This window comes from Notechis scutatus, chromosome 3, assembly GCF_049901735.1.
Source record: "Notechis scutatus isolate UNSWTSFEM ecotype Mainland chromosome 3, rNotScu1.2, whole genome shotgun sequence".
Lineage (NCBI taxonomy): Eukaryota > Metazoa > Chordata > Lepidosauria > Squamata > Elapidae > Notechis > Notechis scutatus.
The window spans coordinates 142900851-142915604 of record NC_142011.1 but is presented as its reverse complement, the minus strand read 5'-3'; the positions used below and the strand labels follow the sequence as shown (position 1 = coordinate 142915604).

General features: G+C 40.9%; 1 protein-coding gene across 2 annotated transcripts in view; it reads left to right on the top strand.

The window, feature by feature from the left end:
• NEDD9 (neural precursor cell expressed, developmentally down-regulated 9) overlaps positions 1–14235 on the top strand; it is a 69944-nt gene extending 55709 nt beyond the window's left edge. For both annotated transcript variants that reach the window (XM_087961284.1, XM_087961283.1), the window contains exons 3-7: positions 4428–4529; positions 7246–7347; positions 9178–10371; positions 12049–12138; positions 13330–14235. In XM_087961284.1, the coding sequence (XP_087817410.1) occupies positions 4428–4529; positions 7246–7347; positions 9178–10371; positions 12049–12138; positions 13330–13839 (1998 nt within the window). In that variant the 3' untranslated portion in view covers positions 13840–14235. The remainder of the gene's footprint in view (positions 1–4427; positions 4530–7245; positions 7348–9177; positions 10372–12048; positions 12139–13329) is intronic.
• The last annotated feature ends 519 nt before the right edge of the window (positions 14236–14754 follow it).

Genomic DNA, 14754 nt, shown 5'->3' with positions numbered 1-14754 from the left:
AGTGAAGCCCTTGAGATGAAATGTCATCATTTCTAGTGGGCAGCCTTGTTTTCTGCATTTCAGTGAAAAATAAGGATCTGATGATATTCATTTATGTATGAACAGTTTACAGAACTACCCATGTCACTTTTATTTAGAATTTTGTTGTGTCTGTGTGAACTTAGGCCAGGGAAGAAATCTTGCAAGTTTTATGTCAAGCGCTTTGCTTCTAGCACTTGAATAGCAGGATAGAAACTATTTTCTAAAGTGCCAAAATATTCAAGTCAGATGAAGATCCTAATCTAAAACAAAACTTCCTTTCTTAGAAAAGTCAGCATTCTTGCTACCTATGTTTCTAAATCGGGTAATGACAAAGAAAAGCATCTACTTTTATAGTAGTGCCTATTGCCCCAAGGATAGACATCTGTTTTGGAAAATATATGGAGCTAGAAAACAAGTTGATACTTCTAACGACAATTTCCATCTTGCCTGCTTGTTAGGTTTATTAAGTGCTTTTCCCTCAGATTTCTGAAGTCCGTTTTTGCACCTACTCCTGTGGATTTTTGGGAAACAGGTTGAACAAATTTGAATTACCCAAACTTCAGTTAATTGAATGCAATTTTTTTTTTTTTTTTGCACACAGACGTTTTGCAAAAAATTTAATCCCTGACGTTGCTAGTTGAAAGGACCATACATTTGGTGATGGTGAAGACTTTTTCCAGAAGCACTGAAAAGCTGGATGGAGAATTAGTTTAAACCACTAAAAGATATATTCTTGTTACCTGAATCATTCAAGTATAAAACCAGATTTATTGAAAAATGGTTAGCCAAACCATTCTACCTATCTCAAGGGGGAAGCCATAATATTTAATATAATAATTCAGAAAAATCATCATGCTTATTTTCACACCAAACCATAATCTATTATTACATTTAAACAATGTTGATTAAATAATTATTTGGTTAGTTTCTCTGATATGGTAGATTCAGATATAGTAAGATAGAATTAGTGAACTAACAGCAAAGCATGATTCAGTTATGATTATTTTCCAACAATCTTTATTGGCATAAATTTTTATGTCAATTAGACTAAACTACTTTTGATCTGTGTGAACTGGTTTACTGTGACTGCACACTAAAAATAGGTTTATGAATAAATTCTATTTACGTTTTCCCTAAACTCATACATTAAATCTACTGGTTTTTTGCCTCTTATTTGAGGAAATCAAAGCAATTCCTCCCTGATCCTCTTTTGTGAAAATAAGCAATTCATTGATTAACTATCCATTTTCAGACATATGTTAGTTTTGTCCTTGAATTCATTGTGCAGTATATAATGTTTATTGTTTATGAAGTATCAGTTTATTCTATAAACACTATTTATAGAAGGCTTTATAATTTTTTAAGGCAAACAAAAGTAAAAAGTTGCCCTTCATTGACAATTGTGATATAAAGCCTTCATTTGTTACCCAAGATTAGTATGAAACTATGAGGTTGATTTCTTAGAATATTTAAAACAGAGGTAAAACAATTACCAATTGCATCATTAGCTTTTTAGAAATGTATTGAAAATTTGACATGCCTTTCCAGATTGGGATTTTGGCAGAAAAGGCAGAAGGATTTGATCATATTTCTAATCCATTTTTCTCTTTTTCCACTCCTACATTTAAGCCTAACCTTCACCTACTACTTGCAATTGTGGGAGGGCGATGTGGGGTAGATCAATCCAAATTGTAATCACACTGGCTTTGAGTTCAAATTAACCACATTTCAGTTTAGTATGTCAACTGAATTTGATCTGTGATCATAGTTGATAATGCAATGTGCCACGTGAACAATATGGCAGTTAAGCTAATTGAGCCTACTGTGATCGAGTTAACCATAAGAAAAATAATGTTCAAACAGAGCCATTCATTATGATCCAATACAGACTCACAAGAATTGCAGTGTTCTTTGCGGGGGGTGCAAATCCATGAAATTGTAATTTTGTAATGGGCCTACAGTTCCTTGGACATGTAAGCATACAGTTCTCCAAATGGAGCCAATTGATTCTCACAACACACCAACCTTGGGTAGCCACAATCCAATCATAGTCCACTTTCTGATGAATTTGGCAGCTCATAATCAGTCTAATTGGCCAAAAGTTGTTTTGGAGCAATAAAAAGTTCTTTCCCACTTCCTCCAGCTCTGCCTGTATTTTATCTCAAACTGGCAATCACTAATATCACTAATCACTAATAGCAATAGCGTTTAGACTTACGTACCATTTCATAGTGTTTCATAGCTCTCTCTAAGTAGTTTACAAAGTCAGCATATTGCCCCCATCAATTTGGGTCCTCATTTTACCGACCTTGGAAGGATGGAAGGATGAGTCAACCTTGAGCCGGTGAGGATCGAACTGCTGGCAGTCAGCAGAATTAGCCTGCAATACTGCATTCTAACCATTGTGTCACCTCTGCTCTTACACAAAGAAATCCAGATAAAAAAGAATGTGCTGCAGTCAACCAATTTTAAGCAGGCATGTTCTTTGGCTATAAAGACTAGGTACCGAGTGTTACAATGAAGTACTTTATGTTTTCAGCCTTTGTGTATCTTTGTTTCATTTATTTGGAAGAGTGACAGGCAGGGCAGGGCAGGGCAGGGCAGGGCCAGAAAGGATTCACTTCCTGAATTCATATAACAGATAATCAGAGTTGGAAGGGACCTTGTAGGTCATCTAGTCCAACCCCTGCCCAAGCAGGAGACCCTACACCATTTCTGACAGATGGGAGTCCAATCTCTTCTTGAAATGGCGCTCCCATAACTTCCGAGAGCAAGCTGTTGCATTGGTTGGTTGATCTTACTGTCAGAAAGTTTCTCCTTATTTCCAGGTTAAATCTCTCCTTGTTCGGTTTCCATCCATTATTCCTTGTCTGGCTTTCAGGTGCTTTAGAAAATAGCTTGACCCCCTTCCTCTCTGTGGCAGCCCCTCAAATATTGGAAGACTGATATCATGTCTCCCCTGGTCCTTCTCTTCACTAGACTAGCCATGCCCAATTCCTGTAACTTCCCCCAATCTGGCCATGTGATTCACAGCACATGGCCAGACTGGGGGAAGATGCTTGATCCAAGGGATTAGACCCTGAATTAACCAGGGTTCTGGGTTTGCACAGGGCACTTGATCCAGAAATAATCCAGAACAAGTGTGTCGTACAAATGCCAACTTGCTGTTCCTGCTTCTGTCCCAGTTGTCATCCCAAATTCAGGCTGGTCCCAAGATTCACTAGAATATTTGACTTGTGAAAAAGGGAGTGCTGATTTAATGGCTTAGTAAAGTGTTCCTCAACCTCACATTGTTAAATAACTCTCCGGAATGCTGGCTGGGAATTTCTGGCAGTTGAAGTCCACCTAACTTAACAGTTGCCAAAATTGGGAAACACTGGTTTAAAATTAGGTCTGTCATAAACCATAGGTACATTTATATTCGCCATAGCTGTCGTAGGATGCTGTAACTCATCTAATGAATGCTCCCATATATTACTTGTTTCCTAACAAGTGCTTTATTCTTGGCACATTGTTTTCTTGTACACGCACTTTTAAACACCTAGAGTAGATTTCCCGACCTTATTTTCTCCAGCTGCACTAGGAGGACGAATCCAGAATTCATAGTCAGCATAGCCAAAACACTAATTGGAAATTGTACCATTATAATCCCAATATTCTGGAAGAAATTCAATTGGGATAGTCTAATCTACCCTGTTTCTCCAACAATATGGCCTCCCCCAATAGGAAGTCCCAGCATGCTTTATAGGCATGAAATTAAGCCCCTCCCTCCAAATTAAGGCCTTTATTAAAACATGCGAAATGGGGGGGAATGGTGGGGGGGCTTGCCGTTAGGAAGTACTTTTGTTGCACACCCGGATATGGTGCTGCCTGCGTTGACCCCGATATGAAGTGCCCCACCAATGCCAAGGTCAACATCCAAGCCATCGCTGCCCGCCTGCCCGAAGATGCAAGGGGGGGGGAATTAAGTCACCCCCGAAAAGACGGCCTAGCCATTTTTTCGGAGCTCAAAAAAAAAAAAAAAAAAGACCCGGCCTTATTATATGAGAAACACGGTAGTACCCTAAGGCACTCCTGAAGTCACTGGAATTCACTCCTCTTCCTCAAAGATTTTAGGCCTAGTCTCCTGTCTTAGATACCTCAGTTTCCCATGACTGCCTGAGATCAGTCTGTCAGCTATGTTGAATTTGATTGGCCAGCTAATTGCTTGTGTACAGATTGAATAGAGAAAGTAAGTTAACAGAGTGATGTAATTTCATACAAACGATTGAGCTAAACTATATATCCTAGTTATTTTCAATCCAAAATAAGGATGGTTAAGTTTCTCACTAATAAAATCACCAGATAAAATGCATCCACAGATGCTCACTATTTATACTGTTCTGTACTTCTCTTTTAACCTTTAGGTGGTAACTCCGGTCAGGTCAGGACAAGGTTATGTTTACGAGTTTCCTACCAAATACCAGAAGGATACCTACGATATCCCACCAGTTCGTCCTCTTCAAGGGGTAGGTAGTAATAAAAATGTCATCAGCTCTGAAATTAAGCGGCCACCAAGGTCTTGACATTGTAGCTATTCCCTCTGCGCATATCTCATTTTCACATTCTAAATTAAACACGTGACTTGCTTTCTTTTTAATCTTGACAAGATGAACTTTTTTACTCTCTAGATAGCCAGAATATTTTACAAATACGCTGTATGTTGGGAAGCAGAAAAGAAGAAAATCCATCTCTCTTTTGTTAAGAGAGACAGTTAATCCATCTGATCATGAAAAATATGTGAACGGATAAATATTATCCGTTGCGTAGAATTTTTTTCTCTAAATGCTGAAACCTTTTTTCCCATGAACATTTACAATAAATAGAGCCAATATTAGTGCAACATCAATTCACTACAGTAAAACTATGACTTTTGCAGGGACAGAGAGAATGGACAAACGTCCATTAAATCCACATTTGTGTCATTTGCACAATGTAGTCATTTGCAGTTAAATCTTGATTTAATAGATAAACTCACTTTAACAGAAACTTGACAGGTATTAGTCTGTTAAACAGGGGTTGATTGCAAACCCAGTATTCGTCCATTACATCCAAAATCACTGGCATCTATTAAATTGAGGATTTACTATAATGGAATGTACTTATCTGAGAACTGTCTTGATTTTTTAATTTATCTGTGTTAAATGCCTACTGGGGTAACTAGACCGAGTTTCATTTTATTCATGATAGCAGAACTACAACGAGATTTGGGCAAGCCCCGATGAAATCTGGGGTCTACTTCACTGAAATAAACATATTCCAGTGGGACTGAAACAGAAGTCAGGGAGAAGGGAACATGCTACAAGAATAATATGCAAAATATCTGCAGATTGCTGTCATGTTAAAAAGGCCTCAAAGAGGCTAAACCCACTGGTGGGATTCAGCCAGGTCGCATCAGTTCAGGAGAACCGATTGTTAACTTTCTGAGCAGTTTGGTGAACTGGTTGTTGGAAGAAATCATTAGGGCGGAGAACCAGTTGTTAAATTATTTGAGTCCCATCACTGGCTAGACCTATCTTTCTTTCCTTAAGGATTCAGTAACTTCTGACTTTACTGTGATCCATAAAACATGAAATTGGGTTCTGTTTTGGCATTATTGGAGCTTTTCTTTCTTTTCTTTAAATAGCATGCACGCCCACAGAACCTTACAAAATCTTTCTAGCTCCACCTCTAATATATAGCGGAGAATATATTTTTGCTGGCCTTGGTGCAACAGGGAGGAGGGTTCTTGCACCTTGTAAAAATTGTTGGGGATTAGACATCAATGTGGGGATTAAGCATGGTTACCATCAGCAGCTGCACTCGTATTTCAGTAAAGATGACAGGACGGCGGGGGGTGGGGGGGTTTGAGATAAATCACAAGAATTAATACTTCAGGAGGATCAAGGTCTGGTTTGGGTTTTTTTTTGTTTTTAATTTGGGGGAATCATCCTGAGCCTGACTGCATATGTGGCTTCAAATGTATCTCTAATTAGTTCTTTCTTCTTGACAAGACATCACTATCAAGTGATTTGGACCGAAAACTAATTTACCTATCAAAGGCCTTTCACAGTTTTTTATAGGGTGAAAAGGACTTAACCCTGCATTTTGATCTTCTATAGCTAAGAACCACTGTGTACATTGTGTTTTTTTAAATGTAAATCTTTCTTTCTCTGTTACAGATCCGAGGTGGGGGAAACAATACAGCATATTAAGCTTGCTGCACTGTATTGTCCTTCATCTTTGGTCATAAAAATAAACTGATCAGAGAACCAGGATTGTCTACAGCTCCCTGCTGAGCTGTCCAAGAAGCCTTAAATGACTGGTTGACTTCATTTGGTTCTTTTTTTCTCCCCCTGAAACCCACCCACCCACCCCCAGCACTTTCAAGTCTGGGTGACAGTTAAACCCTTGATAATCAAAAGGGACTTTCACTCATCTGCTTCTGGTGTGTTTCTTTAAAAATATCAGAGGCAGAAAATCTGCCAGCAGTAGACCACTGCCAAGATATTTTGCTGCTTGGGTTAAAGAACAAACAGATTTTCTTTCTCCCCGCCCCTCCTCCTCCATTTTATGTGCACAAGCAAACTGGACTTTAGTCCTAAGGAAGCCACAATATTCTAGAGCAGGGGTCTCCAACCTTGGCAACTTTAAGGCTTGTGGACTTCAACTCCCAGAATTCCTCAGCCAGCTTTAAGACTTGTGGACTTCAACTCCCAGAGTTCTTCAGCCAGCTGGCTGAGGAATTCTGGGAGTTGAAGTCCACAAGTCTTAAAGTTGCCCTGGTTGGAGACCCCTGCTCTAGACCACCCGAGAGGAGCACCAGCGTGAGACACCCAGCACTGTCTTCCTGAGGTCATCCAGGAGATTCAGGAGGAAATCTCAAAAGCCACTTCTGCTTCCCAACTTCTGTTCTGTGAGGCAGTTGGGCCTACTCCGAGGGCTGGCTCTGAAACGAGCCCCTTGGCTCATGAACCAAAACAGTTTTTCCCAAAAAAAGTTCACAGAAGGGGAATGGGTGATTGAGAGACCATAAACAAATTTTGTTTGTTGTTAGGAGACATTGGACAGACATTCACGGCTATTGGCTTTGGTTATCCTACTGAGACATGCCATTTGCCAAGGAATCAATTAGAGAGCCCAGACTGATTTCATCAAGGGCGAAGATGTTTTTTCTTTTGCGTAATGCATTGTTTCTCTGCTTAGATCTATGATGTCCCCCCTGGATCAGTTAAAAGTCCTCCACAAGCAGCTCAAATGAGTGATACGAAATCTCAAGGGATTTACGACGTTCCTCCCACCAAAGGGGTAAGTTTATTGAAGTTCCATTTAAAGCAAACATGTAATTTCATGCTGGATTGAAGACATGTTTAAACAAAAAGTGTATTTTGCATTGAAGAGAAGACGGGAAGAAATAGCAGAGTGCTTTGAACTCCAGGCCTGTTAACATTCCCCTCAAGCCATTTATTTTTTGTTTGGTTTTTTTTTATTTTTATAACTGTTATAAAGGTACGCTGCCGAGCATAATTATTATCCTTATGTAAGATATTCTTGTAATTAGTGTGTTTTTTTTAATCTGTACACATGCAATGGACTGATTGTATCTTTGTGCTTATCTAAGAGGAGTTCAAAAAACATGAAGAAGATATAGTCCTTTGTGTGAGGCTAAGTCAGCAGAAATCTCCATCTAAGGTTAATATCAGGGTGCACATCAGTTGTGCAGCCAGTATGTCTGGACTTCACTTCTGTGATACAATGACTGGAGCCCCACATCACGCGGACCCTTAAGATTAAGCTCCCTTGATTTAGCATGTGGCATCTGTCCAGTTGGTTTGGTAAGGGCCCTTCCACACGCTCCAGTCAAGGAAAGAGACAGGCTCTGACTGTCTCTGACCCAACTTGCAAGGGTTAGTGCAGTCTGTGCACCCCAAGTCAATTAACATTAAAAGTTGATCAACTGTTTTGCTTGCTCCAGAAAATAACACAACGAAAATAAATTTACTAGTTTTTTCTCTCTGGTAGTGGAGCAGAAGGTTTTTGTTGGAGGCATACTCTCCTTCTAGACCAGGGGTCTCCAACCTTGGCAACTTTAAGACTTGTGGACTTCAACTCCCAGAGTTCCTCAGCTGGCTGAGGAACTCTGGGAGTTGAAGTCCACAAGTCTTAAAGTTGCCAAGGTTGGAGACCCCTGGTCTAGACTGAACATTGAAGGGCATTGTTCCTCCATTTTTGCTGATCTGAAGTAATTTTGCTATATTGCCAGGGAACAGCTTTAAACACACACACTTCGATACACAGCAACAAAAGAGCAAGGGGAAAGACAGGGCACTGAGGATCTGGAGGGAGTTCTCAACAGCTAACAGTGTAGAAAGGGTGAGGATTCTCAAGGAGTCTTACACAGTAGCATGGAAATAATTTGGATGACTTAGGGGCCAGGTGGAATGGGTTTAGTCAGTGACTACTAGGCTGACGTGTAAACTGGATCAATTTGTATAGTCTTTATGCAGAGCAATAGCCTTTGGACAGAGCGTGTCTTAGTATCCTTGAGCTATAAGTAGTAGGGTAAGGTTGTCATTTTGTGCCAAGTATCCACTGTACAAGATTGGATGTTTGTTGGGCTCTTCTATTTGAGCTTGACAGATTGCAGCTCCAAATCACATGTTTTCAGCCACTCATATTTCATAATGGTCAGGTTAACTGTGCTGGAGGAAAACCATCTAAATAATTTGCTTTCTGTGCCAATACTAACTTTTGCTGGCCACTTTCAAACGATTACATTATTTTTCTGGGATTTGACCACATTCAGCCAGAGACAGCGCTTCCACAAAGTATCTCTGCTTATTGTCCATATAAATGGTAATCACCTACATTTGATAATTTAATGTCATGAAGAGCTGTGGTGGCACAGTGGCTAGAATGCAGTATTGCAGGCTAATTCTGCTAATAAGTAGTTCGATCCTGACTGGTTCAAGGTTGACTCAGCCTTCCATCCTTCCAAGGTCAGTAAAATGAGGACCCAGATTGTTGGGGCCAATATGCTGACTCTGTAAACCGCTTAGAGAGGGCTGTAAAGCGCTATATAAGTCTTAAATGCTATGCTTTTAGCATAGTAACTTAAGTTTGCCTGTTACATTCCAGAACTGTACCAATCCGTCTTCCTCGTTCAGAGATAATATGGATGCTAGAAAAGGAATGCCTGATTTGGCTGTGGGCGTAAAGCATGAAGTGAGCTCCGAAGGTGTATATGATGTCCCTCCTCCCATAGCCAAGGCAGCCGCCTCTTCTGAGCTGACACCACTCCAGCAAGGCCTCTACGATGTTCCAGTGAGCCACCAAACTCAATTTGTTGGACAGCAAATAGTTCCCCAGGCAGATATTTATGACACCCCTCGGGGAATTGCCTTTCCTGGACAGCATCTAGCATTTGGTGAAAGTCTGAATCCAGATGGAAAAGAAGGAATATATGATGTCCCTCCACAGGTCACCCAGGACACCAAAAGGCTACAGGATGCTACCGACGGGATAAACCGGTTGTCTTTTTCAAGTACAGGGAGCACCCGGAGTAACATGTCCACTTCTTCCACCACATCAAAGGAATCTTCTTTTTCAGCTAGTCCTTCTCATGACAGAAGGATAACCCTGGATCCCGACTCAGCCATCGAGAGGCTTTATTGGAATCAGAACACAGTCGAAAATACAGTCTCCAGTTTGATGGCCTTCGTCCACCCTGACTGGCGATCGTACGAGAACATGGAAAAACATATCAACAAGATACATACTGCGGTTGACAAAGTGGAACAGTCACTGGTTGACTACCTCCATTTCACAAAGGGGGCAACTGCCAATGCGTCCTATCTGTCAGAGCTTAGTCTCTACAATAAAATGAGGAGGGAGCTGCAGAGGTTAGAAGATTCCTATCAGATTTTGACCCAGATTAGCCACGACCTCAGTAACTGCAGCTGGTCCTTGAATGTCCTAGCAGTTAACAAGCCTCAGAACAAATGTGATGACCTGGATCGTTTCGTGATGGTGGCAAGGACGATCCCAGATGACGCCAAGCAACTGACCACTAGCATCAGTGTCAATGCAGAGGTGCTCTTCAAACAAGGACCTTGCAGCTCCTATATAAAAAATGCATCGGAGGGCGTGAATCCTACCGCTGATTATGTGTATGATAATCCTCAGGCTCTAACATTGCACCCTGGAGATAAAAACCAGGACCACTGCACTTCTCTATCCCCACTCCTGTCTAAAAACCAGCCTTACCAATGCAACAGCAATAACAGCTTAGAAAAGAGCTGGATGGATGATTACGATTATGTGCACTTGCAGGTGAGTCCCACCTACCTTTTCTAGAGGTGTCAGCCAGAGGCTTTTGGGATGTTTATAAGCAGGGCCTGAAGTCCCTGACACACCCTTTAGAAACAAACTTCCCAAGTCAGTTGCTTTTCACCTATACTTCTTTGTTTCAGTCATGAATGCCCTAAAAGTGATTGATGGTTGATGTCTTTCTGTATTGAGAGATAAGGTAGATCAGGATATTGTAGTCCTGATTAAATATCAGAATAACACTTAGAAGTGTTTCAAGGTCTTCTAATCCAACCCCCTGCTCAAGCAGGAAACCCTATACCCGTGATGGTGAACCTATGACACGTGTGCCACAGGTGGCACGCAGAGCCATTTGTGGCTGCACTCGAGCTGCAGGCAAACTTACCTCACTGCGCATGCGCGCGCCTCAAAGATAATTTTTGGCTGGTTTGAGGCCTTTTTCGGCCTCCCACAGGCTTGAGGAAGGCTTTGGCAGGCCTTGCAGGCCTAAAATTAGGCCCATTTCATCACTTCCTGTTTTTCTGAAAATACCGGAAGTAATGAAACAGGCCTAGTTTTTGGCCTGCAAAGCCTGCAGAAGCCTTCCTCAAGCCTTTGGGAGGCCAAAAAAGGCCTCAAACTGGCCGAAAATCAGCTATGAGGCACAGTGCGGGTAAGGGGGTGGCAGGGTGGGTGGGGATTGCGCGCGCATGCGTAGGGGGACATGGGGCGCATTGCCTTCTGGGTGCTGGTGCGCGCGTGCAAGCACGCGCACAATTTTTGGCACAGGAGCCCAAAAAGGTTAGCCACCGCTGCCCTATACCATTTCAGACAAATGGTTGTCCAATCTCTTCATAAAAACTTCCAGTGTTAAGAGTATTTTTGCAAGTTCTGGAGGCAAGCTGTTCCACTGATTAACTGTTCTAACCATTAGGAAATTTCCCCTTAGTTCTAAGTTGCTTCTCTCCTTGATTAGTTTCCATCCGTTGCTTCTTGTCCTGCCCTCAGGTGCTTTGAAGCAGGGGTCTCCAACCTTGGCAACTTTAAGCCTGGCGGACCTCAAAGCAAAGCTGGCTGGGGAATTCTGGGAGTTGAAGTCCGCCAGACTTAAAGTTGCCAAGGTTGGAAGCCCCTGCTTTGAAGAATAGGTAGACTCCCTCTTCTTTATGGCAACCCCTTTTAATATTGGAACATATCAAAGATCTGTGTTGGATCTACTATCTCTTTCATTTTCTAGCCAGTGAGTAATTATTGTCCTTCCCTACTCCATTCTCCCTATTTGTTCAGCAGAGAATGGAAATTGTCTACCAAGGTGCACCAGTCGGATTGTGGGTTCTGGGGAAAACCAGCCATTTTCTCTCTCCTGTTAAAATGTTATTATGCAGCTGGACCGTCATCAGGTCAATAGAAATAAAAATGAAAAAGCTCCAGCCACATGACGGAATGCACAAAATCCTTTAGGGCCTCTCCTGCCATTTCCCAGGTTGTGCAACTCCTGTTTATTTAAGATCATAGCCAAAAGTATAAGTTCCCACTGTTCTCATTGACTTTTTCCTCGCTACCGATTAAAAACACGAGTGCAAACATAATAAAATGCCTGCTCTTTAAATAAATAGTTAATTGCCATGTGAAGAGGTGTTCGTTTGTGTGATTGGGCTTGTTTTTTGTTTTTTGTTTGTATGTCAATTTCTCTCTGATTAGGGGAAGGAAGAGTTTGAAAGGCAACAGAAAGAGTTGCTGGAAAAAGAAAACATTGTTAAGCAGAACAAGATGCAGCTGGAACATCATCAGGTAAAGAACCTTATAAGTAGCATCCAAACAATCAGGAAGGCAAAATGGAAAGACAAGGACCCTGGAATTCTGGGAGGTAGAAATGTTGTCTTTAAAAAAATCACGTGCACCAACTGAGGTTTTTTTTTTAAAACCTTGTGTTGCTCCGTATCAGTTAGACAGCGAGATGGTTGGTATATATATATGTAATATATAAATGAGTAATAATAAAAGAAAGCAACCTCTCCAAGTATATATTTACTTAAAAGAGATAAAGTATAAGTCCATTTCATGGGATACTACTCTAATTCCTGGCTACATTTTCTCTGCTTCAGAACAGAATGAATGTACCACGGAGTCGGAAGACCCCAAGTCTTTTCCCCACTCTTGCAAGGGACCATGTTTGAGAAAAATGTGCATGAATTTGTGGGTGGAAAAGAACAGTTTTTTTAAAGCCTCCATTGATTGCAAGTGATCTTCCCCAAAGCAGTATAAGCTATAAGGAATTCAAATAATCAGTTTACTCTCTGACTCCTGACCCACAATAGCTTTGTGTCTTCTTTTCCCAAATGCCACTCACCTGTTCATGCCCATTTGTGTTTCTCCAGTATTCTCTGGATGATTGGGGAACACCCATTGGGGATGTCTATGGAGATTCTCAGTCAATCCAGGTCATGGTTGTCCCAAAGGTGCTTTTTCAAGAGGCAACCGGACTTTCTAGTTTTTCTTTGAAGACGTTTCGCTTCTCATCCAAGAAGCTTCTTCAAATTTGCATTCTTCAAGTGACCAGCTGTTGTCCGTTCCCCACCATCCAGTGAGAGCTGAAGAAGCTTTTTGGATGAGAAGCAAAATGTCTTCAAAGGAAAAAAAAAAAAAACAAGTCCAGTTGCCTCTTGAAAAAGCACCTTTGGGACACCCATTGAGGATGTTTATTTTTTAAGTCACCACAATCATGATGAATTTAGATTATTGTTGCTCACTGATACATTCCTAAACCTGTGCTCCTTGCATATGACAGTCTATAGGCTTGTAACATAAAAATCATAATAATCAACATTAAGAAATGTTTTATACTTCTTCCCGTCTTGGGATTCTTCACTGTAGCCCACTTGATCCTAAGTTGAACTTGTCAGGTCTCAGCAATCTACTAAAAAGAAGGGTATCAATTGCTGATAGAACTACATGGTGTTGACTTTCCTATTTGCCTTTCAGTTGAATCAGTTCCAGCGATTGGAACAAGAAATCACAAAGCCAGTAGAAAATGACATCTCAAAGTGGAAGTCACCTCAAAGTCTTCACCCAGCAAAGAACTTGTTAGCCACTCAAGAGAGGCAGCTTCTTTTGTTTTATTCAGAACAATGTGAAACTCATTTCAATTCCCTCCTGAACGCCATTGATGCCTTCTTCAGCTGCATCAGTGCTGCGCAGCCCCCGAGGATCTTTGTCGCTCATAGCAAGTTTGTCATCTTAAGTGCTCACAAACTGGTCTTCATTGGCGATACCCTGACTCGGCAGTTGACAACTCAGGAAATGCGCAACAGCATCATGAATTCCAGCAACCAGCTGTGCCACTTGCTCAAAAGCATTGTTATGTCAACCAAGGTGGCGGCCTTGAATTATCCTAGCACATCGACGTTGCAAGATATGGTGGACCGTGTGACAGATCTTTCCCACTATGCGCAGTTGTTTAAGTGTTCTTTGATTCACATGGCATCTCACTGAGATGCACAGGAAGGACTCAGACCAACAAGGAACTGGAACGTGTCTTTTATAATATGTACAGATTTTAAACTTGATTATGTATTTTTTTTTCTGTAGATGTTTTTATATGGAAATTTTTAAATTCATTTTATGGGTTAGAAATTACAAAGATTTTCAGCAATCTCAGTCTATTGGTTTCAATATACATTTATAAATATTAAATGCATTCTCATGTATGTATATGTGGGGACATTTCATAGAATCTATTATGTCAGCACCTTAACAAAAGCATCCATCAGTTCTGTGATGTATATAGGGGCTTAATTTTAGGATACCCATTAACCTGATGCTACTTTTCCCTTTCGGGGTGTACAATGTATATTTTATTTTAGCTTAATTATGTCATGTAGACCAGGGGTCTCCAACCTTGGCAACTTTAAGACTTGTGGACTTCAACTCCCAGAATTCCTCAGCCAGCAAAGCTGGCTGAGGAATTCTGGGAGTTGAAGTCCACAAGTCTTAAAGTTGCCAAGGTTGGAGACCCCTGATGTAGACAATGTTTTAAAGGCTATGGCAACCCTTTAAGTAAATATTGTTTTACGTCCAAAGGAAAGATGCCAACAAACCCTATCTGGAATAATTGTTAGTAAATAAACTATACCTCCTCTAACACTAATGCTCTTCAAATTTTATTTGGAAATGAAAGCATGTATATTTCCAAGCATTTCATTTCAAAAGGCACACGCTCAGAAGGGCTGTCTTTAATTTTACTTTAGATTCTGGAGACGGTCATTTTGAAAGATATAAATTGTACACTCCACAAGAGTAAGGGCCAGTAATTTGGACCTCAAAAATCGGGGGTTGCCTTTAGATGAAAGCAAAGGCAGTTGATTAACATGCTTTCTTGTCATGGTTATTCCAATTTTCAGCAGTTCA